The sequence below is a fragment of the Eublepharis macularius genome, chromosome 11 (genome assembly GCF_028583425.1).
Source record: "Eublepharis macularius isolate TG4126 chromosome 11, MPM_Emac_v1.0, whole genome shotgun sequence".
Lineage (NCBI taxonomy): Eukaryota > Metazoa > Chordata > Lepidosauria > Squamata > Eublepharidae > Eublepharis > Eublepharis macularius.
This window is the reverse complement of record NC_072800.1, coordinates 15,030,896-15,058,835: the sequence shown is the minus strand read 5'-3', so window position 1 is coordinate 15,058,835 and position 27,940 is coordinate 15,030,896. Positions and strand designations below refer to the sequence as shown.

General features: G+C 43.6%; 1 protein-coding gene across 1 annotated transcript; it reads left to right on the top strand.

The window, feature by feature from the left end:
* Positions 1-27,645, top strand: LOC129337765 (uridine phosphorylase 1-like). The gene is made up of 8 exons (XM_054991713.1): positions 1-141; positions 7,044-7,112; positions 10,758-10,875; positions 11,714-11,872; positions 15,921-16,035; positions 20,610-20,819; positions 23,107-23,253; positions 26,534-27,645. Exons 2-8 carry the CDS (start codon positions 7,060-7,062, stop codon positions 26,671-26,673), a joined length of 942 nt encoding a protein of 313 aa, XP_054847688.1. The 5' UTR covers positions 1-141; positions 7,044-7,059; the 3' UTR covers positions 26,674-27,645.
* Positions 27,646-27,940: the final 295 nt, after the last annotated feature.

The following is a 27,940-nucleotide window of genomic DNA, read 5'->3' as shown; positions in this document are numbered from 1 at the left end:
GAGTATCTCTCCTGAGGAACTTCCTTGAGTAAAATAGGAGTATCTCTCCTGAGGAACTTCCTTGAGTAAAATACAGAGTATCTCTCCTGAGGAACATTGCTAGCTGTGAGACTAAAAGCCCACAAAAGCATACAGGCACAGGTAAGATGTTAAGATTATCACTTTAAAAAAATCAATGTATGGGATGTTATTCCAGTCTATTAAGAGGTGTTGTATTTTTCCTGGTTATATAATTGGTTTTCCAGGTATATGAACCATTTTTATCTTAGAGGACACAGGAAGGCCTTGATAGAAGGGTTAATTATAAATAAGTCATGTGTGTGTGTGTGTGTGTTGTTTTTATTTTAAAAAGAACTGAAGCTACAACTAACATTAAAGGTGGTCAAACCATGAGAAAGTAATTAGAAACGGAAATTGAATGATTTCTTATAATCTCCAGCAAACTTATTAAACACCGTTTCTAGATAAGTTTGAGACAGAGGAAGGAGCCTTATGGAGAAAAAATCTTGAATTATTAGTGCTAGAAAGAGCACTCAGATACAGGGGCAGTGATACTCAAACTCACTAACTTCAGAGAAGGGCTGTGGTTCAGTGAAAGATCATCTGCTTTGCAGGATGGAGGTACCAAATTATATACTAGGCATCTCAAACTTAAAGGATCAGGCAGTAGATGTGGTAAAAGTCTTTGACCTGAGACCGTGGAAGAGTCACTGCCCATTAGATTAGACTGCTGACTTTGACAGACTACTGTCTCATTATAGGACAATTTCATGTGTTCTTGTGCTAGATAAATTACTGAAATAAGAAGCTTTAAAGTGATTGGTTTCCCCAGTTTCAAAAGGGAATGAAGATCAGTTTGCCATGGCCCAACAAAGGATTGCACAGAAAATCCTGAGGCTCAAGTTTTTAACCTTTTAAAAGTAGGATATGTTGTTACCTGCCTATATTTCCCCCCCTAGTCTGTCTTCTGATCTTAGCCAATCTAGAAATAGTAAATGAGGTTGAAATTTCTATTTTGACAGAGTTTCAGGCTTAGAAAGTATTCCGGCTGAATTTTCTAAAGTTTGGCTGTGTTGCTGAGACCCTCCATGGCTCTCAGACAAAGATTCTGTCTGGACTTTCCCCTTAGGCCATCCAGCACCAATTAAAAAACAAAACCGCACCACTTGCCTGGCACCACAGGCCCCCAGAGTGACTCCCTCACAGCTACCCTGATTTTTTTTGATATTATAATTACATTTTTAATAAAGGAAGCTTGAATGACTGAAATGATGCCTGAGTCTTGGAATATGACTAAGATTGTGGTTAGTCCGAAACATGGTAAAGCTCCGTCCCGATTTGACAACTTTTATATCAAAAGTTTGAATGAGGGGACTATATTTGCCAATAATTTATCTATAGCCCTCTATATTTCTTTAAAATGGTTTACTATGTACAGCAAATAAGAGAGAACATCAGGTCTGAAAGTCGTGTGTGTTTTAATAAATAATGTTTCCAACTCGATGCTTACTTTTAAATGTAGTAAAAGCTTTTGACAGAGCTGAATGGAGATTTCTTGATTATATATTTTTGGGATTAGGCTTTGAGGCAGCACCTAAAAGTTTAACAAAGACATATAAAAATAACTTCAAGCTCATTTGGACCTCAGTTTTATGTATTTTATTTAGAGGGAAGGAAGAACGAGACAAGTTTGAGGCGCTTCCTCTCCTGCCTGCACTGTACACAGAACAACGGTCAAAGGACCAGCTGCCAGTGATGAGCTGGCTGGTGTGTGAATCTTTATAGGGTGCATCTGTGGCCCCACTGGTCTGGTGGATGCCAGGCTTAACAACGTGTGGTGCCAAGCAGAGGGGTCCAGCATCTCAGCTGCCATCCAACACTGTGTGGCATCACAATGCCACAGAGAACAATCTCAATATGTGAAAACATATGCCCGTATCTTTGCAAACACCACCTCTTGTGCAAGAAGTCTCGTCATTTAGAGCAGTGTTTCCCAACCCTCTGAGTCAGGAGTCAGGTCCCAAAAGTGGGTCACGTAACCTCTAATGGCAGCTCCTTCCATTTGCACTCTTCCTTCCTTTCTAGCTTCTCACATTCTTGCCTTGCCCTCCCCCTTTGCAACGATAATGGGGGAGAGGAGCTGTCTAGCAACTTGAAAGTGTACAATAGTAGGTGGAAGGAGGGGGGGAAGCCTGGAGAGTAGGTGAGACCTGTTTGGCACATGGAGAAGGGACAGGAGGAGAGAAAGCGGTGTGTGGGAGCGTAGGCTCTGTCATGGCACTGCTCCTTCAGCAGTCCAACCTCTTGCCCAAACCCCTGCAGTGCAAGGCTGCCTACTGTGGGAGATGTATTGCCTTGAGGCACTTGACACTCACCTGTTTGCTGCCCTCTGACATCTTTTGCATCTCCTCAAGCAAGTGCTGTCTCTGCCCCCAGTGCCTTCTTGAGCTCTTGGACCAGCACTGGATGGGTCACTATCCAAAATAAATTTGGACTGTGGGTTACCATACCAAAAAGGTTGGGAACCACTGTTTTAGAAGACTGTTTCAAAATTATGTTCTCTTGGTTGTTGACTCCAATGAGATTTTAAAAGTGTATAGTACAAAATCAATTAAAATACTTATATCCCACTTTTCTGATTTAGTCCAAGATGGCTTACAAACCTGACCTTGGATCAAAATAACAAAACTAAAACAATGTAAATTTGAACAAAAAACTCAGACTTTCAGAAACGACATCGCATTGACCACCTGCTGGACAACATTATCAGACAATGTACAATCCTTGGAACGTACAGCGGAAGAACATGCCACATCAGAAGGCGGACTGGGAGGGGGGAATGCTGTAAGGATCACAGGTGGCACAGAGACTGGCAATCAGGAGATGCCAGTAGGTTTCAAAGTACACATTTTGAGGTACCATTTCACACTTAAAACTTTAATTTTGAGTGTAAGATTTGAAATGATGCGTCCAAAATGGAAAAATTGACATTTTTCATAATAGTGAATTTTTGCATCACCTCCAGATCATAGCCTTCCTTCTAAAACCATAATAGAGTCCAGTGTCACCTTTAAGACTAACCAACTTTATTGCAGCACTAGCAACAAAGCATGTTGTGGGGAAAAAATACAACGGGCTCTGGAAAGGGGAGAGTGGGCAGGTGGGCATTCCCTTCTCCTCCGTCATTGATCCCAGCTGGATGATGGGGGGGCAGGCACACCCACCTCCTCTGCTCCTGATCCCAGCCGAGTGAAGGGGGGTAGGTATTGCCACCTGTTCCGTGCCTGATCCCGGCCGAGTGAAAGGGGGGGCATGCATTGCCTCCTGCTCCACTCCTGATCCCAGCCGGGTGAAGAAGGGGTGGGCATTGCTACCTGCTCCATGCCTATGACTGAGTGAAGGAGGAGCAGGCATTACCTCCTCCTCTACGCCTGATCCAGGCCAGGTGAAGGGAGGCGGACATTGTCACCTGCTCCTCATGTGATCCCTGACAGGTGAAAGAGGCAGGCATTGCCACCTGCTCCGCTTCTGATCCAGGCTGGGTGAAGGGGGGAAGGCATTTCCTTCTGCTCCACCGCTGATCCCAGCTGGATGAAGGGGAGGTGGGCATTGCCGCCTACCCTATGACTAATTCCAGCTGTGTGTGGTGGGCATTGTTGCCTGTTCCATGCCTGATTCCAGCCAAGTGAAAGGGAGGGCATGCATTGCTGCCTGCTCCACTCCTGATCCCCGACAGGTGAAGGGGGGGCAGGAATTGTCTCCTGTTCTGTGCCTCATTCTGGCCAGGTGAATAGGGGTGGGCACTGCCACCTGCTTTGTGCCTGATCCTGGCTGGGTTAAGGGGGTGGGCATCACCACTTGCTCCACCCTTGATCCTGGTAGGGTGAAGGAGGATGGATATTTCCACCTGCTTTGCTCCTAATCCCACCTGGTTGAAGACGGGGAGTGGGCATTGCCACCTGGTCCGCACCTGATCTCAGCTGGGTGAAGGTGGCGGGTGGCTATTGCCACCTGCTTTGCTGATCCCAGCTGGGCCAAGTGGGGCCATGCACTGCCACCTGCTCCACTCCTGATCCCAGTTGAGTGAAGGTGGAGGGTGGGCATTGCCACCTGCTCTGCTCCTCATCCCAGCTGGATGAAGGCGAGGGGCAGGCACTGCCACCTGCTCCCCTCCTGATCCTAGTTGGTTGAAGACAGGGTATGAACATTACCACCGACTTTGCTCATGATCCCTGACAGGGAGCGGGCATTGCCACCTGCTTCTTTCCTCATCTCAGCTGGGTGAAGGCGGAGGGCAGGCATTGCCACCTAGTCCACTCCTGGTCCCAGTTGAGTGAAGGCAGGGAAGGTTATTTCTACCTGGTCCGCTCTTGATTCCAGCTGGGTGAAGGGTGTGTGTGTGAAGAGAGCTGTGGCTCTCCAAAGCTTATGCTACAATAAAGTTGGTTAGTCTTAAAGGTGCTATTGGACTCTACTATTTTGCTACTACAGACTAATACGGCTAACTCCTCTGCTTCTAAATCCATGTTTTCCTTTCTCTTATGATTTTCATGCTTCCGAAACTTAAAGTTATTGAAAAAAATGAATTTAAAGAAAGCTGGCATTTAATAATGGCTCACAGACTGATGGATTTATTCCCCAAAGTGGCAAATTAGATGAAAATGAATAATGAACGTTTGTAAATATGGCACGAATCTTTTCTCATCTCCATTTCATCTTCACAGACTCTGTACAAAAATTTGTGATAAGTCATGGTGATGAATTCAACTAGTCATAGTAATGTGAAATAAACAAATGTATTTTATTTCTTTATTATAAATGACACAGGTTAGGCAATTTTGTTTATTATGTAGCCAGTCTATGAAGTCTACGTTGGTCATTATATCTGCAAAATATTCCACTTATTTATTTTATACATTTGAAACATTTTTATACCATCCCAACAAAAGTAGTTCCATGATCAATGTACAAAAAGTTATAAAAACAATTTACAGTCTAAAGTCAACTTAAAAACCAATTATTTAAAGTACAATCAAAAACACACTTGATACTATGGTTGTTGTGGGTTTTCCGGGCTGTATTGCCGTGGTCTTGGCAATGCCAAGACCACGGCAATACAGCCCGGAAAACCCACAACAACCATCGTTCTCCGGCCGTGAAAGCCTTCGACAATACACTTGATACTGGCTGATTCCGCACACATTGGATAATGCACTTCCAATCCTCTTTAGAGATCATTTGGAACTGAATTTTTCATGTGTGAAACAAAAAATCCACTTCCAAATGATTGCTAAAGTCCATTGAAAGTGCATTATCCAATGTGTGCGGAATAAGCCACAGTCTCACACACAGAAACCCTCACCTAACAATGCACGAATCTGCTGATCTTTGTGAGAAATCAGACCTGAATGAGTGCCAAGCTACAGCATTAGGAACAGAAACAAATCAAGTCTAGAGAGAGGACCTTGATACGCTTTATAACAGGCAGTGAATGGATCCCTATCTTTTCTCCTGTCCAAGATTTCTTCCCCTGTGTATCTTAGGCAGGAGTCTCTTTTGCTTACCAGAAGAAATCCTGATCCAAAGATGAGGGAGGAGAGCGCTTACTAGCCTTGGCTGATCTTCAGCATCTTCTGTGCCACATTGGAAGAGTTTTGTATTCTCTAACTGATTTCTAATCCTGATTTACTTGAGGACAAGCCACACATTACAAAACCCTTGTGTCCCTCATATGTCCTGTCAACAGATGTGTTCTGAGAGTTTCATGTTCAGAACATAATTTCCAGGATCACGGGGAACCAATATTTGTTTGGTACCACAGCATACAGGAAGAGGGGGCTTAAGCCCACCCCCCTGCACTGTTTTCTTGCCCTAAAACAGCCTTGGGAGCTGCTGTTTGCCCCGTTGTGGAAAATTACATGTAGCTCATCAACACACCTACTGTTTCCTCAGTGGGGTAAATATTGGCTTCTTACAGCTATTTCAGGACTGGAAAATGGCATGAGAAGAAGGTCTCAGCTCCCTCTTCCTGCCCAATTGGAATTGGGCCCCCACACAGCTAGGGATAAGTTCCAAGCACCAGGGCCAAATTAACCCATGGCCGGGCCCTTAGGCTTTCAGGTATTTTGGCCCCCCTCTGGCTTTTCAATCTTTCATCCCACTACAGCACTAGACCTCAGTACATAGCCCTGTATCCATTTTGAGGGTCTCCTGAAGAATTCTATCTACAATTTTTAAAATGTTTTTATTGCGCAAGTAGAACTCCAGGAAAGCATATTATAGGGGCATAGTTGTTCAAGACTGTAATATTTTGAAGTGAATAAAATTTGTATAATTTATTAAATAATAATTGGATAATTGTTTTAATGTAAGAGACAATTTGTTTCACTTCAATAAGGAAGCAGTTAATTATCTTATGAATAGAGGTTATATAAAAGAAGCAATTAATTATAATTGATGTAGGGGTGTGCCTCAACAAAAAAAATTGACGGGCCTCTAGTCCCTGCAGGGCCTCTAGCCTTGTCAGCCTTAGGAATAATACAGCCCTACCAAGCACGTAAACTCCTAAAGCATGTCTAGTTGACAAGACCTAAGCTGGACGTGCAGTGTACACGAGGACTTTGTACCGTGTGAATTGGCTGAGTCCATCCCACAACATGTTTGTATATGAGTATAATGGGCTTGTTCACACATGCATACACATCGACTGGCTGGCGGCCACACTGGATTAAATGTTCAGAGGAATTATTCGTTAGTTGATGCTGCAGTCAACAAATGGTGAGCAGGCACGTGGGAATGTCCTTTGTATTCACTCCCATTTCTTGGAAAAATGGGCATGTGTTATGGCTTTCAGGCACATGAAAAATTTGTTATGTAGCTCATACAGCCGAGGGCTTGATCATCTTTATTCACTACTATAGCATTTACAGCATAGCTGCTGCCACCAAAACGTTCTAGTTATTAGTTTGGTTATTGATTGACTTGTTTTGTATAGTGCCAGCCACCTAATACTGCTATGCCAACTCCTGCATTTTCCTCCTCAGGATCTAACAAAATAAGATGGCTCCAGGTGGCCCAGCTGAGAAGGCGGCAGAGGGCAAGCAGTCATCCAAGTAAGAATCAAAATTAGCATTATCTAGCTGGTGATGGTGGTGGAGAGTGCCCTCAAGTCATAGTTGACTTATGGTGACCCTTGGTGAGGTTTTCAAGGCAAGAGATTAACAGAGGTGGTTTGCCATTGCCTGTCTCTGCAACCGTGGTCTTCATTGGAGGTCTCACATCCAAGTACTAACCAAGGTCGACCATGCTTAGCTTCTAAGATCTGACGAGATCAGGCTCAGCCACCGCATTAAACCCTGCTGAGGTCATTCCCCTCCTCAAACCAAACCATCTCCAGGCTCCACCCCCAAATCTCTAAGAAATTCCCAACCTGGAGATGGCAACTCTAACTCCACCTTTAACCAAGGTTAAATATGGAGGAAAGGACAGTTAAAGTTTTTCAAGAGATGGAAGTAAATAATATTAGCTGCTAAATAACTGCCACCCTCCTATTAAAACTTACGGAAGGGGAAAGACGTTGTTTTCCTCAAGGCAGTTGGCAACCAGAGTTGCACTGGGTGCCAGCCTCCAGGTGGTGGCTGGAGATCCAGAATTACAACTGGGTTGGACATAAATCTAAGGCTCGTTGTGGACGTTTCAAAATACACGATTCTGCTGAAAATGGTAGGTGCATATCTAGATCCTCTCTGTGACAGGCTTTTCTTCCAATTGAAGGAACTCTCACAGCCTCTGATAATTTAGGAGAACTAGGTTTGTTTTAAAATATAAAGCTCCCCCTCAGTTACAAGATGTGCTTGTAGAAGTGAGTGTCAAGGTTTTAGGTTTGCTGCCGTGAGGCAAGTTTTGTGGTAAGTAAGAAGAACTCTGAGATCGCTGAGCAGGAGGTTAACAAAACAAGAAAAAAGGTTTATTTATGTACAGGTTGGTTTTAAAGAACATATCAGCAGCCCAGGCCTCTCAACATTCAAAGGAGAAACCTGGCTGAGGCACATAAATTTAAGCCACTTAAAATTGCTTCAGTTTATGATTTTAAATCCCTCTAATGCTTTCAATTACAAACTGTGGGCCAAGCTACACATGACAAATGACACTTGAACGGCAAGTGTATTTCTCCCTGTTCACTTGCCCTCCACTCAATCCACTTGCCGTTCAAGTGTCATTCGTCATGTGTAGCTTGGCCCACAGTCACTGACTAGCTACCAGTGTTCAGGACAGAGTAAATAAAATGTAGATCTATGTAAATCAAGGTGCCAGCACAGTGTGGTACTTATTTATTTAATTTATTTATTTAGATTTTTACCCTGCCCTTCCCACGAATGGGCTCGGGGCGGCTAACAACAAGAAAATACATCATACATTAAAATTGTATACAAATATCTAAAAACAACACAATTAAAAAACCCCCAAAGTATAAGTTTTAATTTTTTAAAATGTTGTCTCTTAAATTAAAAGCTAAAAAAATGTAACGTAAAACATCACATGTGCAGTTTATACAACACAAATGCAAGATCATCAGCAATGACTATTTCAGTTTCTAGACTCCCTCTGAGAGCGTAGCAAACAATGTGAAGTGTGGACTTTTGCCTTCCAATACTGGTCCCGTTATTTAATGTATGTGTTGTAAAGTTTACAGCCTGCATTAGCTCCCCAAAGGGAGCTCAAGGTGGATGAAAAAAGAGATACCTGAAATTTAAAAACTCACAGAATTATTACAATCAACAATATAAATAGTTCCACTAATATTCAGCAATACTGAACCATTTGGCTTGTGCCAGTGGAACAATATTTTCTATGCAGAGAACAGCAGAATGAGATCCAGTGATGATACATACATAGAATATTGCTTAGGAGAAATTGATGTGGCCTGTGGAAATATCTGGGTTCTTTTTTTCAGAAACAAAATCTTATGTGGGAATTATGGGTTAAAAATCCCAACTTTGGCCCTTTTCACACTGCTTACCTTCACTCACAACGATGCAGAACATCGCACAAAACCCGCGGAAGATCGCGTTTTCTCGCGCGAGATTTGCGCGATGTCGTGCAAATCTCATGCGAGAAAACGCGATCTTCCACGTTTTTAGCACGATGTTCTGCATCGTTGTGAGTGAAGGTAAGCAGTGTGAAAAGAGCCTTTCTGCGTGACCCTGGACAGCTAAAAAACTGATTGGCCCAAAGCTACCCAGACTGTCCTGGAACAAGACAGGACTTTTTAAAGAAACATCTGATTTTTTTTAACTGTCTCAGCTCAACAAAACCAGATGCTGATTTACTGCAGGACCAGACTGGGGACGTTTCCTCACATCCTTAAAATAGCAGCATGCTCCTGGAATGCTGGCGGCTTCTTCACGCGATATGCGCAGAAAAAAACACCCCGCGCCCGTTTATTAAAAAAAATCATGTGAAGAAGCTGACAGAGTTCTGGGAGTGTGCTGCTATTTTAAGGACGTGAGGAAATGGCCAAAACGTGTGTGCGCCATCAAATTGCAATCGACTTATGGCGACCACAGCAAGGGGCTGTCAAGGCAAGCGAGAAGCAGAGGTGATTTGCCAGTGCCTTCCTCTGCAGAGTCTTTCTTGGTGGTCGCCCATCCAAGTACTGACCCCATTTAGCTTCTGAGATCTGACAGGATAGCATGGCGCCTTCCCTCCAGACTGGATGCAGTGACCCAAAATAAAGGCAAGAGAGTTGAAAGAGCCCTTCAGAAATATATTTAGCCACATCTGCTGATTTTCTGCACTGGATGCCCCCACCTTCAGAAGTGTTATGGGGCACTTAAAGGGAACTGGGAGTACTGTGGTGCCTCCTGGGGACAGGGCCTTCTTAGTAGTGGCACAGAACTTCTCAGACTATGGAATGCCCTCACCATTCACATTCATAAGGCAGCTCTCTCTCACCCCCCATCCTCCACCTCACCCTCAATCGCATCTCAGCTGTATCCTGCTCTCCTTCCAGGGAGCTCAGAGTTCTGCGTTCCGTAATTTTGCTGCCACCACAGTTCTGTGAGTCAGGGCCAAGCTACAAGTGAAGAATGACACTTGAACGGCAAGTGGATCGAGTGGAGGGCAAGTGAACAGGGAGGGATACACTTGCCATTCAAGTGTCATTCGTCACTTGTAGTTTGGCCTGTAGACTCTGCTGAGAGAGTGTGATTGGACCATGGTTATCCATTGAGCTTCATGCTGAGCGGGTGTCCCAGATCCTAATTCAACCCTCAAGCCACTACACCACACTGGCTGTCAGTTGTTGACATTTAGGTGACTATGGGCCAAGCTACACATGACGAATGACACTTGAACGGCAAGTGGATTGAGTGGAGGGCAAGTGAACAGGGAGAAATACACTTGCCGTTCAAGTGTCATTTGTCATGTGTAGCTTGGCCCTATTTTAAACTTCTTGGGTCATTTACCAAGGCAGTTGATAGCTTCTGAACTGGCTGATGGCCGTATTGGTCATTCGTTGAGTGTTATTCATTACTCCTTTTGCTGCATGCTTTCTGGTTGGCTTTCTAATTATTTTGCGGGGTTTTTTTATCATGGATGATTGTGTTTTAATCTTGTTACTTGGGAGCCAATAGTGGAAGAAAAGTTTGGCTTGCAACCAGTAAATAGATAAGTAACCGATGACTGCATTAGTCAGGTTGCTTCATTTAACTATAACTGTTTCCATGCTGTGAGCTCATCCCCGTCTACATTGGCAGAGAATCCTCCATTCACATTCCGAACCCTCACTTTGAGAAGATGAAAGAGGATATCCTGTATCACTTTGCTCTTGGGACGGGTACCCATGATTTCCCCGCCTTGTTTGGAGATGTAAAGGTAAGAAAACAAATGGTATGCTAGAATATTAAGCACGTGCACAGCTTGAAATGAAGGAATTTCTCACACTAAGAAGTAAAGGGGAAGGCAAGATGCAGCGACGGAATGACAGACCTGGATCCTAAACAGGTCAGCAGAGTTGTATTAGAGGACCCAAGTCTTGCGGGAGAAGTGACAGTCTGCTAAGAGTCCACTTACTGTAAATGCTGCTGATAAAGTAGTTTAGACCACCGCTTTTTCTGGGGCTGCCCTCGGCCATCTGCTATGCCCATATTCGGACTCCCAATATTTGTTTAAATAGCTAGCTCCTGGACTATTTTAATGACTTAAAAAATTATTATTGATTTTATGGTTTTGTGACTTTTAATGTATTTTTTGAATGTTGTTAGCCGCCCTGAGCCCATCTGTGGGGAGGGCGGGGTATAAATCAAATCAAATAAATAATAAAAAGTCCACTTGTACCCTAGGGGGAGCTGTGGAGCATTCTCTAGTGTTTGGGGTTTGTTGAATGTTTTCTCTTGCAGTTCAGCCGACCTCTCGTTTTTCTCTCTCTGCTGTGTATCAGTGTGGGTTAGCGCTTGTGCTCTGAAGGTCTCTCTGTTGTGTCTCTCTGTTGCATTAATGGCCCGCAGTCAGTTATTGTCTTTTGCAAGAAGTACTGTTGCAGTAAATCCATTGAAAGCAAATTCCAAAGTGTGAATTGGATTATTTCCTGAACTCTGCCAACAAGTCCATATTTTGCAGATCACCTCCACCGTCTCCTTGTTTAGCTTGAAACAGTGAAGTGTCTAATAGTTTAACTGCTTTCTCCTTTTTCGTTCCATGCTGTTTGTTCTAGTTTGTATGCATCGGAGGGAGCCCTTTACGGATGAAAGCTTTTATCAGCTATGTAGCGGAACAGCTGGAAATCGGAAGCCCCAGTAATGACTTCCCCAACATCTGTGCGGCAACAGATCGCTATGCAATGTACAAAGCTGGCCCTGTGCTGTCAGTCAGTGTAAGTATATTAGGTATATCTGGGGTGGATTCAGAGGAAAAGACCATCCTGGAAAAGGCCCACCCCAGTCTACCCTGGCCTTGCCCCCTTCCTCCCTGGCTCTGCCCTCCCAAGGAGGTAGGAAGAACAAGCCTGCATGGCCAGCCCCACCCTGTATGTCTTGGCTGGGCATATCACTCACTGTGTCAGGCATTTCTTGCCAAGCAGGGCAAGGCTGGACAGGGAACCCCTTCTAAGTGCCTTGCAGGGCCAGGCCAGCTGGCTTGTGGTGGTGGTGGGATCCCTGGCGGGGGGGGAGGTGATAGCTCTCCCCCAGGCCATTGGCTCATGGAGACTTTTCCCAATGGCCTTTAAGTGATGTAAGCCATTTCTACCCTGCCTTTCTACTGAAGCTTATAAAAATTATAACAGAAGAAAAATTAACAATGAAAAAAAAATGTAAATATGAAATCAGCAGCAGATGCGAGAGACAAGTTCAGTTTAGATTAGAATGGTCACTGGAATTTAATCCCCTTACTTTAGGGTTCCCAGGACCGTCTATCTTCCTGCCAGGAGGTTTCGCATGTGCTCCGGAGCCAGTGTGATGACGTCACTTCTGGAAGTGACGTCACCATGCTGGCCACACGGCAATGTCACTTCCGGAAGTGACGTCGTTGTGCCGGCCGCACAAGTGTTCCCATGTTCTGCACAGGGCCGATTTGGCCCGTTTAGGGTCCAATTCGGCCCCAAACGAAGTGTGAGAATGCTCCTGAGGGCAGTGCAACGACGTCACTTACAGAAGTGATGTCACCGTGCTGGTTGGGAGCACACATGCAGTGCGCACTCCTAAGGTGCCTGAGATGGCAGGCAAGATCCAGGAGCTTACCCCCTCCTGCCAATTGCTAAGCAATCTGCGGACAAGGGGGCAAATCCCCAGGAGTTTGCCCGCCACCAGCGGTCACCTGGGGACCCTAACTTACCATCATGTTGGGTTACATTCCTTTTTCAGAACCAAAAGGACAAGGACTGTGGATCTGCCAGTGGCAAAATGAGTAACTTTTCAAAAGTGGAAAGCCACAGTTGCGCTGCACACAGAAATGTGGAGGGAAACAACTTTGAGGTTAAAGGAAGAGTTGCCTTGAATAGGCAAGAACCAAAAATGAAATATTTTAACATTTGAATTTGTGGATCTCTTTTGGACCTTATCTTGTATCATCTGAAAATTTTTTGCCACAACTCTTTCCCCCTCCCTTCCTTACCTATGTTTTGTTTTCCCCTCCCCACCAATCTTAGTTTGTAATCTTAACATCATCAGGACTACCACCACCTGAGGTTCCCAACTCCTGGCTGGGAAATTCCTAGATATTTGGGGGTGGAGCCTGGGCAAGTGGGATTTGGGAAGGGAAGAGACCTCAGCCAGGAATAATGCCATATGTCCAACCTCCAAAGCATCTATTTTTTCCAGGGGAACTGATACTTGTAGTCTGGGAATCAATTGTAACTCCAGGAGATCTCCAGGCCTGGAGGTTTGCGACCCAACCTCTCACCCCATCCTAAGATGTTGTGTTGGTAGTAATAAAAAGAAAAGCCTCTAATAAACTTCAAATAAGGTGGAAAAAACAAGTGAACCCTATTACACTGCAATTTCATTAAACGAATTAACAACCTGGGTAGACAGCTTTCTTCAAATCCTTACCCCAACTCAGTAGATTGGGAAGGCAGATAATTTTGATTAGGTTGGTAGCCAGTTTGGTGTAGTGGTTAAGAGTGGCAGGACTCTAATCTGGAGAACAGGGTTGGATTCCACACTCGTCTGTTTGAAGCCTACTGAGTGACCTTGGTTCAGTCACAGCTCTTCCAGATCTTTCTCAGCCCCCTCCACCTCACAGGGTGATTGACTGTTGTGAGAATAATAATAACTAGGGGTCTGCACTTTGGGTTTCTGATTCAAGTTTTTAAATCGAATCGGGCTCGATTCGGAAAGATTCGGGATTTCCAAAATGGGGCCAGCTTACCGAAGTGATTCAGGGGCCCGGGGTTAAGTTTAAAGGGCCCTTTCAGAAGCAGCTGGGCCCTTTAAACTTCAGCTGGCAGGTGGGGGTATTCCTACCTTACCCCTTGACCCCCACTTACCTGGCACCATGGAGGAGGCAGCCCTCCTGCATCCCCGCTGGCCTCTGGTGGCGGTGGCGGCTGCATGGCGGCACTGGCGCTGGGGAAGGCCTTCCACCCACATGGCTACTGGCTGCTCTAGCAGGCTGCAACAATGGGGAAGGCTTTCTCCGCCGGCCAGTGTGGCAGTGGCTCCGGCGTTCTGCCCATTAGGTAAGTGGAGTGGGGGGATGGGGTTTAAGGGTGGGGGTGGGAGTTTAAGGGTGGAGGTGTGCCTCCCTCCTCCCCCTCCCCCTCTCCACTTCGGATTTCTGGGTTTTCCAGATCTTTTTCCCGCTTTGAGTAAACCCGAAGCAAGAAACCTGAATCTTTTTCACGTGCACACCCCTAATAATAACATACTTTGTAAACCACTCTGAGTGGGTGTTAAGTCATCCTGAAGGGCGGTATTTAAATCAAATGTTATATTATTATAGACAAAAGAGTTGGGGGGTTACTTTTCACCCCACTTCTAGTTCTTTCTGTGTGGCTGATTTATATTACATACACTTTCACAATGTCTAGGTTTTTATATGATTTGCATTTTTAGGTATTTGATAATACTTTTACATGTGCCAAACCATTTGGGCATAAGTGGAAAACAGTTCCCTGCACGTAGAGGAAGCCAAGACATTTGCTTGTGGCAAACGTTCTTTGTGCCCTATATGGTACCCTAATAGAGGGCCACTTACTGGTTGTGGAGGGGTGATTAGGGGCATAAGAAGATGCCATTAAAAGTGGACTGTCGAAAAGTTCCCTGTTTGAGCAGAATGCTGGCTGTATGGCATTTTGGATTCCAGTCCTTGAATTTTTGTGTGGATGTTGATGTAATTTGAAATCACAGAGAATCTGTTGTGAGAGTCTATTTCTGTGAAAACAAGTAGCAGTCTTTTGACATCTTAAAGTCTGACACACTTTTATTACAGCATAATCATTACAGCATAATGGACTAGAGGAAGGAAACTACAATCTACTTCCTCAGCAGCTAAGGAAGCAGGCTTTAGCCCACAAAAACTTAGAGTTTTTTTAAAGTTTTAGTTTTTAAGGTGCCACAAGACACCTGTATAATTTTAAATTCTTTCTCTTGTATCTATTGCTCTTTGGGAAAAGAACCTTTCAATATATCACATAAGTCCAAAAGAAAAAACAATAGCAGTAGATACAGAAGACCGATTTTTGAAAACATAACACTGAAAAAATAATGTTGACGAATTATGGGGTTTTTCCCCTTCATTTTTTTTCTTACAAGAGTGAGTGAGTGTCTTTTATGGGGACAGCACTGTCCTAAAAGGACAAAGCCATAGAGGCTCTTCATTATGCATTCTGTTCAGAAAAGTGCAACCAGGGATGGATTTCCCCCAATGGTACAGAATTCTGGGTTTCCATTATGCAGATAAAAGTTTCTGTTTACAGAAAGAAAAATGCTTTGGGGATATTGTTTACCTACGTGCAGTATTTTTGAATGCAAGTTGAGTCATAAGAAGTGATAGCATGAAGTTTAAAGGAAATAATGAAAAAGTAACAGATCTGTGGGTGCATTATTGGCAGGGCTTTTTTTCTGGGGAAAGAGGTGGTGGAACTCAGTGGGTTGCCCTTGGAGAAAATGGTCACATGGCTGGTGGCCCTGCCCCCTGATCTCCAGATAGAGGGGAGTTTAGATTGCTCTCCGCGCCGCTGGAGTGGAGCGGCGCGGAGGGCAATCTCAACTCCCCTCTGTCTGGAGATCAGGGGGCAGGGCCACCAGCCACGTGACCATTTTCAAGATGTCCCGGAACTCTGTTCCACCGTGTTCCAGCTGAAAAAAAGCCCTGATTATTGGGGTGTTTTTTATAAGCTTTCATCTTCAGTAGAAAACTATTCTGCAGGAGACACTGATAGTGATTGTACAGTTTTCTTTTCTTTTCGTTTCTAATCCCAGCATGGAATAGGTATGCCCTCCATTGCTATCATGTTACACGAGCTAATCAAACTGCTACATCATTCCAAGTGCTCCGATGTCATCATCATTCGTCTGGGCACATCTGGTGGAATAGGTATTTTTTTCCTATGTCCTTTTAAATGTAGTGCTTACTTGTTAAGCATAGAATCATAGAATTATCTAATCATAGGGTTGGAAGGTACATCCAGGGTCATCTCGTCCAACCCCCTGCACCATGCAGGAAATTCACAATTACCCCACCCCCCGCACACACACCCAGTGACCCTTTGTCCGTGCCTGGAAGATGGCAAAACACTATCATAGATCCAGAGGAGTTAGCCGTCTTAGTCTGTAGTAGCAAAATCAAAAAGAGTCTAGTAGCACCTTTGAGACTAACCAACTTTATTGTAGCATAAGCTTTCGAGAATCACAGTTCTCTTCGTCAGATGCATGGAGGGCAAGAAGAAACTGGTCAGATATATAGGTGGAGAGGGGAGGGAGGAGTAGATGCAAAAAGCTGCTTCTGATATGGAGATCAGTTTGCTTCTGTTAAGGAAGTCAGTTACTTCTGATAATGAGATAACCATTCATAGTCTCTATTCAATCTAGATAACCATTCATAATCTCTATTCAATCTATTCAATAGTCTCTATTCAGTCAGGCTGGGATTGAATAGAGACTATGAATGGTTATCTCATTATCAGAAGTCACTGACTTCCTTAACAGAAGCAAACTGATCTCCATATCAGAAGCTACTGTTTGCATCTACTCCGCCCTCCCCTCTCCACCTATATATTTGACCAGTTTCTTCTTGCCCTCCATGCATCTGACGAAGAGAACTGTGATTCTCGAAAGCTTATGCCACAATACAGTTGGTTAGTCTTAAAGGTGCTACTGGACTCTTTTTGAAAACGCTGTCAGGATCCCTAGCCAAACTGGCCTGGGGAAAATGGCTTCCTAACCCCAACATTGCAATTAGCATTACTCTGATTATGTAAGAAGGAGCCACAGGAACTAAGCCTTGATGTAACCCATTCTGCCCTCCCTTTCATGATCTGCCCAGGTCCACAGAATAAGCATTGCTGTCAGAGGGCCATCTAGCCTCTGCTTAAAAACCTCCAAAGAAGGAGAGCCCACCACCTCCCGAGGAAGCCTTTTCCACTGAGGGACCGCTCTAACTGTCAGGAAGTTGCAGGCGAATGCTAAGTGGGGGAGAGGAGAGCAGGGAGGGGGCACAGCAACAAGAAACACCACAGGTCAAGTGCTGAGGGGCGAGGATCAGCTATCCAACTAGGGGCCTGGGTGGAGTCACCTGGCCCCTGGACATTCCCCGCCTCTCCACAGCATGGTGGCCGCCATACCATTTCCCCGCTCACCTTCCCCTGCATCGCCCGCAACTCAGGCCCCCAGATGAGTTTGGGAGCCATTATTTCTTCTTACTGTTTAGCCAAAAACTCTTTGGATTTAATTTCCTTCCGTTGGTTCTGGTCTGACCTTCTGGGGCAATGAAAAACAACTCTGTGCCATCCTCTATATGACAGCCCTTCAAGTACTTGAAGATGGTTATCATATCACCTCTCAGTCGTCTCCTCTCCAGGCTAAACATGCTGAGCTCCCTCAACCTTTCCTCACAGGACTTGGTCTGCAGACCTCTCATCACCTTTGTTGCCCCCCTCTGGACTCGCTCCAGCTTGTCTATATCCTCCTTAAGTTGTGGTGCTCAAAACTGAACACAATACTGTAGGTGAGGTCTAACCAGAGCAGAGTAGAGTGATACCAACACTTCACATGATCTGGACACTATACTTCTGTTGACATAGCCTAAAATCACATTTGCCTTTTTAGCTACCACATCACACTGCTGGCTCACCAACTGCATCTATGCACCTATGCAGTTGGTAACTGGTGTTGCCTAGATTAAAATCCACATATAAATCATTGCAGGAGCAAAAACGTGGGCAGAAGATCCTCCTGTTATCTCTGTGGCTGAAATCCTAAGAACTCTTTCCTGGCAGTAAGCCCCAGTGAATAAAATGGGACTTACCTCTGCGTAGACCAGTTCAGGATTGCTCTTTACAAATCTTCATCCTTGCTGGCCATTTTAACAGGTTTCCAGGCTATGAAAATGGACGGTAGGGGAAAGTTGTGCTCAGTATCTACTCAGACGCAACCTCAGCGCAATTTTTGGCTCAAAATTTTAGGCATTTTATACTATTATTCTATACTGCTCTGAATTTAGGATTGCATAATTCATTACTTCAGCAGGAGTTTTTCACCAGCATTTCAAGATTAACATGGGAGCTGACACCGATCATGGATACAGTGTGTTGGATCATGCACATCCATTAAGGTTGGCAGCTCCAGGTTGGGAAATTCCTGGAGATCTCCTGGAATTACAACTGATATCCAGACAACAAAGATCAGTTCCCTTGGAGAAAACGGCTGCTTTGCAGGGTAGAGTCTATGGCATTACACCTCGCTGAGGTCCCTCCCCTCCCCAAATCCCTTCCTCCCTAGGCTGCACCCCTAAATCTCCAGGAATTTCCCAACCCAGAGTTGGCAGCCTTATAGCCATCCGTCTCTCTCCATTATTGTTAATTCCTAAATAAGTTGCTCTGGCCCTTAATCATTTTGTGTGACTGGCACTGTGTACTCACTCTGCCCCGACAGATATAGTGGCCAGGGTTGCCAACCTCCATGTGGGCATGTGGAGATCTCCTGGTGGAATTCCAGTTCCTCGCCAGACTACAGATATCTGCTAAGAAAACAACAGAAATCCGTACCATTTTACATAATATACACATTAAATTATGAGAAACTCATCAGGAACAAGGCTTCTGCGAAGATCACGGATGCTATTACTAGAGGGAAGTCTGTGACATTTTGAACGTGTTGCCTGATGACCTTTGCCGCTGATATTTTATGTCTTACTAATGAGCTGCTCGTGTTATAACTAGATAACAAAATTGAACGTAGTCCAAGATATTGCTGTGACATCTTGCGCATGCACATTCTGTATCTGGGTGGCAAGACGTTTGAGGAGCAGCAGGTCATTTTCTTGCCGAGAAGACTTGTAGTATTTTTGCAATATCTGTTCACATATAAATACAGAAGTGGGAAGAAAACATTCAATGCTTTCAGGAAGGAGTTTTTTTCTCACTTCCCCTTAGCATCATGGTGCATTCATACACCTCCAGGGGTTCTCCTGGCTTTTCGCCAATCTTTCTCAAACCTGTTTTGTTCCAAAATTTTGGGAAAGATTGCAGTCAAGCTGGGAGGGCTGTAGGCTTTCCTGTTGCCCATTTGCTGGGGATTGGCAGGAGGTGACAGCCCGCCCCTGGCAATGTCCCTCCCCTGGGCATGCTCCCAGCAGGGCTTGATGATGTCATTTCCTGAAGTGAAAAGCAACAGCCATGGGCATGCACTTCACTGGGGCCAAAATCAGCCCCAAATGGGCCCAAAAAAGTGGGAGCAGTTTGTCTAATGAAACAAAATGTTGAAATATTATGATAAACTATGAAGCTTGTGGTTGTTGTGGGTTTTCCGGGCTGTATTGCCGTGGTCTTGGCATTGTAGTTCCTGACGTTTCGGCAGCAGCTGTGGCTGGCATCTTCAGAGGTGTAGCCAAACGTCAGGAATTACAATGCCAAGACCACGGCAATACAGCCCGGAAAACCCACAACAACCATCGTTCTCTGGCCGTGAAAGCCTTCGACAATACATATGAAGCTTGTCATAGGCCCAAAGTAGATGCCTTAAGGGACGCATTTCTGCCCCTGCCTCTCCAATTATTCCTAGGAACATCAAACAAATAAACAAAAAAATTGTGGTGTAATGGGATTTCATCTCTGTAATTTACTCCAGTGTTTGTCATTTCAGTAAGGACATACTGAGCACAGTGATATCCTATTACATATCTTCGTCTAAAAGAGGTTATTAGAAGAAGTACAGAGCCCCATGGCGCAGAGTGGTAAGCTGCAGTACTGCAGCCCAAGCTCTGCTCACGATACTTGAGTTCGATCCTGGCGGAAGTCGGGTTCAGATAGCCGGCTCAAAGTTGACTCAGCCTTCCATCCTTCTGAGGTCGGTGAAGTGAGTACCCAGTTTCCTGGGGGTAAAGTGAAGATGACTGGGGGAGGCAATGGCAAACCACCCCATAAAAAGTCTGCCAAGAAAACATCATGATGCGACATCCCCCCATGGGTCAGTAAGGACTTGGTGCTTGTACACCTTTACTTTTTTACCCAGGGCTTTTTTTCTGGGAAAAGAGGTGATGGAACTCAGGACTGCACAATGACGTCACTTTGGGTCAGCTGGAACAAGGGGGGAGTTTTTTAAAGTTTAAATTGCCCTCGGCAAAAATGATAACATGGCTGGTGGCCCCGCCCCCTGACCTCCAGACAGAGGGGAGTTTAGATTATCCTCCACGTCCTCCGTGGTGCAGAGGGCAATCTAAACCCCCCTCTGCCTGGAGATCAGGGGGCGGGGCCACCGGCCATGTGACCATTTTCAAGAGGTGCCGGAACTCCGCTCCACCATGTTCCAGCTGAAAAAAAGCCCTGCTTTTACCTATTAGAAGAAGTAGGTCTGCAACAGCCACATATTCCTACCGGATAACACCATGTGTGTATGAGATGAACAGCAAATGGAGAGGGTGGAAATCAAATGCAATTTCTTTTTTAAAAATAGGTTTGGAACCAGGCTCTGTAGTGGTCACCAGGCAGTCTGTAAATGCCACCTTCAAACCTCAGTTAGAACAGGTTATCCTGGGGAAGTCTGTATTTCGCAGTACACACCTCGACGAGAAACTGGCTGAAGAGCTGATGGAGTGTGGCAAGGAACTGGACCAGTTCAACACAGTCGTTGGGAACACAATGTGTACCCTGGATTTTTATGAAGGTAAGACTGCTACTGGCAAACCCATTTATCTGTATGGTTTGGCAGGCAAAGAAAACAATTGGGTTTTCAGAAGCTGAGTTTAATGTACTATTTGCATGTTCAGTTTACAAGGAATAAGATAATCAAGATAATAAGAAAATTAATAATAATAATAATAATAATGTTTATTGCTTTTCCGGCCGAAGCCATAAGCCATAAGCCATACAAACACCAACAAAATATGAACTGTACACTTGAACATACCCAATTCACATAGACATAACTCATCATTATCACTTTAAACTATCTAAACTCATGAAAATCTTGTTTCTTTATCACCGTGGCTAGAAAGGAAGCCACTATAGCTGAGGTTTGATTGTCAGGAAAGTTATCAGACAATAACACTGAGATTGCCCAAGGAAGGAAGGGAAGCTTTTCTTTTAACATAATAGGAATAATAAATCTCTCTCTTTCCTTACTCCACTTAGGGCAAAAAACTATTATATGATCCAAGGTCTCTAACTTTCCTTGTCCACAGTCACAAACTCGTTCAGAATAAGGGAGTCCAGAGAAACGACCAGAAAGCACTTTAGAGGGGAAGGAGTTAAGTCTAGCCAATGTGAAGGCTCTGCGTTGAGCTGTAATCTTTAAAGAATAGCAATAAGATGGAATAGCCTCTGGGGGTGAAAGTCCCAGGGATAAGCCCGAACATGTACGTCTGGCTCTCTGGAGAGTACTGCTGTAATCGAGATCCTTTAGTTTTAATTTTATAACTCTTAGGGCCTCATTTGTCTGTAAAGATTTTCTATCAATATCCAGAATTTTTAGTTTCTGGTTAATTAAATTAGTTCGGCTACTCTTATAGGTATCCTGCGAGATCAAATGTGCAAAACCTACTTTCCCTGAATGGTCCTTGTAAATTTCCTTGTTCAAATAAGAAAATTACTATAATTGGAAAGCACTCAATACTCTGTATTTCTAGGTGATACAGAAGCATGAACTTGAATTTAAGGAATTCAGTAGATCTACTGATTTCAGTGCGATTACTCATGTGTATACTCATATGCTTGGAGGCTGTTAGGGATAATGGCCTGATGGTCTTTATGCTTGCTGTCATTTTTTAAAATCAATCAACCAAACAGAAGCTTAGAAATGCAGAACCAGGAGCATTCAAGAGCTATTTAACCATCTCTATTCTTATTATTGAGATTGTCACTTGCTGTACTGCAGGGCTCATTTCGAGGGGGAACGTGCAGGAACGCAGTTCCGGCAGTTCCCCAAAGAGGTCACATGTCAGGTGGCCCCGCCCACCGGACTTTTGGCCATTTTGGGCCTGTTTCGGTCTGGATTGGGGCTGAAACAGCCTGGAACGGCCTCTGACAGGTGGTGGATCACTCTCCCACTCAGCAGCGGCCCAGTCCTGACCATTTTGGGCCCCTTTTAAGCCATTTTCAGCCCCTTTTTGCCATTTTGGGCCCAATTTCAGCCCTGAATGGCCAGGATTGGGTCCAAAACAGCCAGAATAGGTGATGTCAGGGGGTGTGGCATATGCAAATCAGTTATGCTAATGGAACACTTCTGGTGATGTCAAGGAGCGTGGCATATGCTAATGAGTTATGCTAATGAGTTCTTCCAGCTCTTTTTCTACGAAATGACCCCTGCTCTACTGGAATGTGTTCTTGGGCCTCTGAATCTAGTTCCATCAAGGACAGGTATGGTTCCCATCCTCCTCAAACCATCAGATATGATCCGCAGTATTCTACTCTGCTCGCACCAGTCATCTGATGGGAGGGTATGGGTGGTCTTTGAATTACGAACACAGCAAGAGGTTCTCCAGCATCTGCTGTCCTCCTGCATGCTAGTTAAGGAGCTGGGTGAAGTGGACTATTGTGTCTACAGCTGGGGAGATCTTTTTGTGGAAACCACCTTGAGAGAAGGGGCAGGGATTGAAAACCTGGCCCCTAGCGAATCTTTCAGAATTTACAGATTCCCAACCATATTTTGTAATTCTTAGGTTATGTGGTTCCTTAAAATACTGGCTATGGCGAGAGAACAGATTCCTAATTCTTAATTTGTCCATCTGCATCTAAACTTCCACCGCTTGTCCTCATCCTTAGAAAAGCTTGCAGCATTTTCCTTGAATATCTAGACTGAATGCTGCTCTTGGGCACACAAAAATGATGGGTTTGGCGGTATTAGTGGTGCCTAACAAATGCAGTAAGTTTGGTTGGTCATTCATTACGTGTCTCTGGGGTCTTATTGCTGCAATTTTTTAATGTACAAAAATGAACATTTAATGCCCTTGCAGGTCAAGCTCGCCTCGATGGTGCAATCTGTTCATACAGCAATGAAGAGAAAATGAAATATTTGAAGGCAGCTCATGAGGCCGGGGTAAAAAATATAGAGATGGAATCTTCTATTGTGGCAGCCATGTGCCATCTTACTGGCATCAAAGGTAACTGCGGGCATGCAATCCTATTTTATCTTCCTGATTCAACTATAAACAACTAAACCTCCTCTTAACTTATCAAATTTCTTCCTTTGTGCATGCAGTTGTTTGAGACACGAGCCTCTTTTGAATGAAAAAAGGTGGCAGATCTAAGTAATTTTCAGGATTATCTTAGATCTTTGGGAGTTTCCCCCCTGGGGGAACACAGCATGCTCCCACTATTTAGGAGCTTCCACATGATGCGACAGTCTTTCCCAGAATGGCTTGTGGGGCTCCTGGGCTATTTCCTTTTAAGATGGAGCAAAGAAAAACCTCCTTTTGTCTGACTTAAAGCTGGCTGCAGACAGAGCCTCTATGTGAAAACTCTCTCCTAACAGCAGCCAATCTGGACAGGTATGTGTGTGGAGCTTAGTTCTACCTTCAAAATGGCCACGATACACTTTCACATTTCCTGCTGGGAGGGTAAGGGGACCTGGTAGTCCTATGAGAAATGGATTTAAGCCAAAGTCTCATCGGAAAATGCCCTTAAAGGATTGGACTAAGGGCAGATTCCCTTGAGATTTGGGGGGACTGGGTGTTGATATTGAAGGATCTTCATTCCTACCAGTAATACTTTGCTTATAATGTATTTAATTTGGATTTTATTTGTGCTTCCTAATTTTTTTTAAAAATAAATGTTGCTGTGAATTTAAAATGCGGCCCCCTGAGAAAAGATAGAAGGGGAGCTGGATGGTGAGCAGAATCTGCTCTGGTAGGATGGTAGCTGTACCCCGGAGGCTGGAGTGCTAAGTTTTTTTAGTAGTGCTGAGGGGAAAGTTTGTCAGTCACGCTTTGTATATTTTAGAGAGAGGATATCCTAGTTGAGTCAGGCAAACTGTGTGGAGCCTCAAAGAGAATCTGTGCATTTCTGAAAGGAAGTTAACCAGCCAAGAGATTCTAGTTAAATCAGTCTTTGGGTATCTCAGAGAAAAGATTCTGGCTAAACCAGGCAAACTGTGTGGAAAGCCTGAGACCCTAATTCTCTCTAAGTCAGGCAAACTGAATGTATGCTGGGGCAGTCTGTGTATATCTGAAAGAGAGAGATTATTTTATCTAGGTCAGGCAAGCTGTGTGGAAAAGCCTGAGTAAATCTCTGTGTGGATGAGATGAGAGTTTATTCTCCTGTGTGGAAAATTACTCTGAGTCTGTGAATGTACCTTGGAGAAGAGATAATTATTTGTGAAACCATCAAGCTTAAAAACGATTCTGAAACCAATACTCATCAAAACTTTGCAACCATCATGCTTATGTACCTATAAAGAAATTTGACTTTTGTTTAAGAAAAGGTCCTTTAAAAAATAATCTCACAACCACCTTCATGTGCTGACCAGTCTGTCACTCTACTACCTGTAACAAAACCTTCCTGGAGTACCAGTTATACTGAGGAGGTCTAAGGTGAAAGCCTTTTGTGGTAGTGAAAACCATTGGGGGGGGCAGCAATATAAAGGTCACACAAACAACACAGGGAAGGTGTTCTTAAGGTATACGCCTAGATAAAGTAGAGAACATTTTAAGTTCTGTGTGAGAGCAGAACCACAAGTGACAAAAGGCACAGATTGGACACTTGCCAGCTTCCCTCAAGTTTTGATGGGAAATGTAGGCAGCTTGGCGGAATGTTGGACAAGTGACAGTTGAAAAGTCCATTGGACAGCAGAAGCTGCGAGACCAGGACGCCTACATTTCCCATCAAAACTTGAGGGAAGCTGACAAGTGTCCAACCTGTGCCTTTTGTCACTTGTAGTTCTGCTCTGAGTGGGAGGGGGGGGAATAAAAGAAGTGTTGATTGGGGCCAGGGCCCTCCTGAGGTATAAGGTAATGTAAGGAGGAGCTGGATTTAAGATCCAAAGCCAAAAGTCATAAAGGTTTTAAAAACTTGGAAAATCATTACAGGGCGATTAAAAACTTAAGTAAAATGTTACACAACCTGAGGCACGCATAGGTGGGGACCTAATTACTGCAAGCATTTATTTTAAAGAACACCAAGAGAGATAATACATGGAGACATGGGTCATGTCCGATTCACAGATCATTTGTGGTCAAGAATTCCACACTCAGAGACATTTTTTATAAAATGATGTCTCAGTGGTATATGTCTCCAGACAAACTAGCTAAAATGGCCAAAGGTATTTTCAAATAAAAGTTGGAAATGTGAACAACATGAAGGGATATTTTACCACCTTGGGTGGACTTGCCTTAAAGCAAAAACATTTTGGTCACAAATCCATATGATAAAACAAAATTTTTTGAAGATTAATGTACAACTTAAACGAGAAGCTTTTTTTGTTGGTACTAATGGACAAACAGCTGGAAAACAATTACGGCACCTTATTTTTATATATGATTACGGTGGCAAGGCTTTTATATGCACACAAATGGAAAAGTACAGTACTGCCTTCAATAGATGACTGGATTTTGAAAATGACGGAGTTAACCAAGAAGGCTAAACTTACAACGTTGATTAGAGATAGAACATTTATAATGATTTGGAAACCCCTTATTGACTTTCTGCATGAAACAGAAAAAAATGAACTGATGATCTGTGGATTTGACTTTTAAGAGGATGAATTTGGGGAAATTAAACAAAAGGGGGAGGAATACAAAATCACAAGGAATATTGTTTATAACGATGTTATACATGTTGTAGAGAAAACTGAAAATGTACTATTTTTTCTTCTCTTTACTTATTTTCTGTTTCTGTTTCTTTTTTTCTTTTTTCTCTTCTTATATATTCTTTCTTTTTCCTTTTTTCTTTTCCTTTTAATGGGATTTTCACCTCTCTATTAAAATAAAAAAATAGGATTCACTCCTAAAGCAACTTGAATATCTGAGGCGCTTGTGCTTCTTCAGTTCTGTATCTTCTAAATCTGAAAATTGCCTAGGCTTTTACATGATGCTTTTAACTAAAGCTGCCAAGGATCGAACCTCTGATCTTTTGCATGCAAAGCACCTGCTCTTCCACTGAGCCACGGCCAAGACTAATATCTTGATGAATGTTTTCATACCTTGATTATGATTACTCTTACATTTTTAAGTGCTGTACAGTGAATAAATAGACTCCTGTCAGAAAGACTTGCAATCTAATTAACCTGACACAGAGGGGAGAAGGAAAAGAAAATCTGAGTTACAGCACCACTGTAAAGCAGCTTAAAACAGGGCAGAAAAGAAAAAAAGCCAGCTTTAGGTTTTTCCAGTCTTTTGTGTAACTCGAAGTGCCCCATTTCGACTGCTTTTGTCTTTGAAATTCCAGGTGCTGTGGTATGTGTCACACTCCTGAACCGTCTACAAGGGGACCAGATTACCAGTTCTCCCGAAGTTCTGGCAGAATTTGAATCGAGGCCACAAAAATTGGTGGTGTATTTTATAAAAAAGCGTTTGAAGAAAAAATGATACCTCTGCTTCAACTTGTTACTGTGATTAAAAGCTCCATGTTTCTTCATGGATGAATTAATGGTGAAAATGTGCTTCATAATTGCTTACTCCTCACCTGACAGCATTACAGTTAATCCTTCAGAGTGCTGTATGTTCCAAGGCATAATATGAGTGATGGTTAATTAAATTCTAGCTTATTTGCCTCATTTTCCATTGTATCTTAGGAAATAGGTCCAACGTTAAAAGGAAAACTTGTAATATGTAAAAAAAGTGTGCGTATCAATCAATATAGATGCGTTCATAGTGGTGCGAAGCTGAATAAACCCCCTCAGAAATGATTTAGGACACTGAATCTTGGCTGGTGGAGGTCTATTCCAATCACAGACTTCTCTATTACAGGATTTGAACTTTCCCCAAAAGAAAGTCATCTGGTTTATAAAAAAATGGTAATTATTTTGTTATTCCTAAAGGATATACATTCCATCAAAGCAATTGCATATTTCTGCATTTTTTTCTGGCTAATTCGCAAGAATCTAGTCCATTTCTAATTGATTTCATTTTAAAATTTTATATGTTACATACTGTCGCAAGAAGTGAGAAGTAAGTATTTATTGGAAGCGCTTAATTTTAATCATCTTCTCAAGAACTAGCAATAAGGCTCTGGAGCAGCTATTAGCATTTACAGCCATGACGGATTTGGTGACTTGAACTTATCATAGAGGGAAGAGCCATGTTATGGTGCTTAATTTTTGAGATCTGATGAGATTGGGCTAGCAATTCACTTCCAGGCCATGAAAAGCTTCACCTGTCCATTTCCTGCTTTAAGGGACAGGATGTTTCCACTCCAGAAAAAGCCCAAAGAGACAGCATCAGTAGCACTGGCCGCTGTACATCAGCCTGGATTCAAGCCATGGTAACTGCTGGGGAATTTCTATGTCCCCTATTCTAAAAGACCTATGTATGAGCATTTATTGGAGTTAACCTGACACAAAGTAGTCAGCAGATTCCTTCTGACACTGTGGTTAAGTAAGGTTAGAAAGCCCTATTGCAAGGACAGTATCTCTCTTGTTTTGACTTTGTACTCAAGGATTTAGCATGAGTAAGCTCCCTCTCAGGAAGACACCCGAAATTCCTTTGTGGCACCAGACATGTAGCATATTTATATTACAGAGAGAGTTTCCTGTTTTGTCAATCAGGCCTGTATTGGTGCCATGTCTCCTGAGGAATTTTATTCTGAAGAATTGTTTGTATCTAGTTTCGTATAACAATTTTATCTCTTTTCTGT

Excerpts from the sequence above, each read along its gene's own strand:
- LOC129337765 (XM_054991713.1), top strand. The coding sequence starts at position 7,060 with ATGGCTCCAGGTGGCCCAGCTGAGAAGGCGGCAGAGGGCAAGCAGTCA. Across the intron at positions 10,876-11,713 it reads CCTTGTTTGGAGATGTAAAG|TTTGTATGCATCGGAGGGAG; the intron begins GTAAGAAAACAA and ends TGTTTGTTCTAG. Across the intron at positions 20,820-23,106 it reads TACCCTGGATTTTTATGAAG|GTCAAGCTCGCCTCGATGGT; the intron begins GTAAGACTGCTA and ends ATGCCCTTGCAG.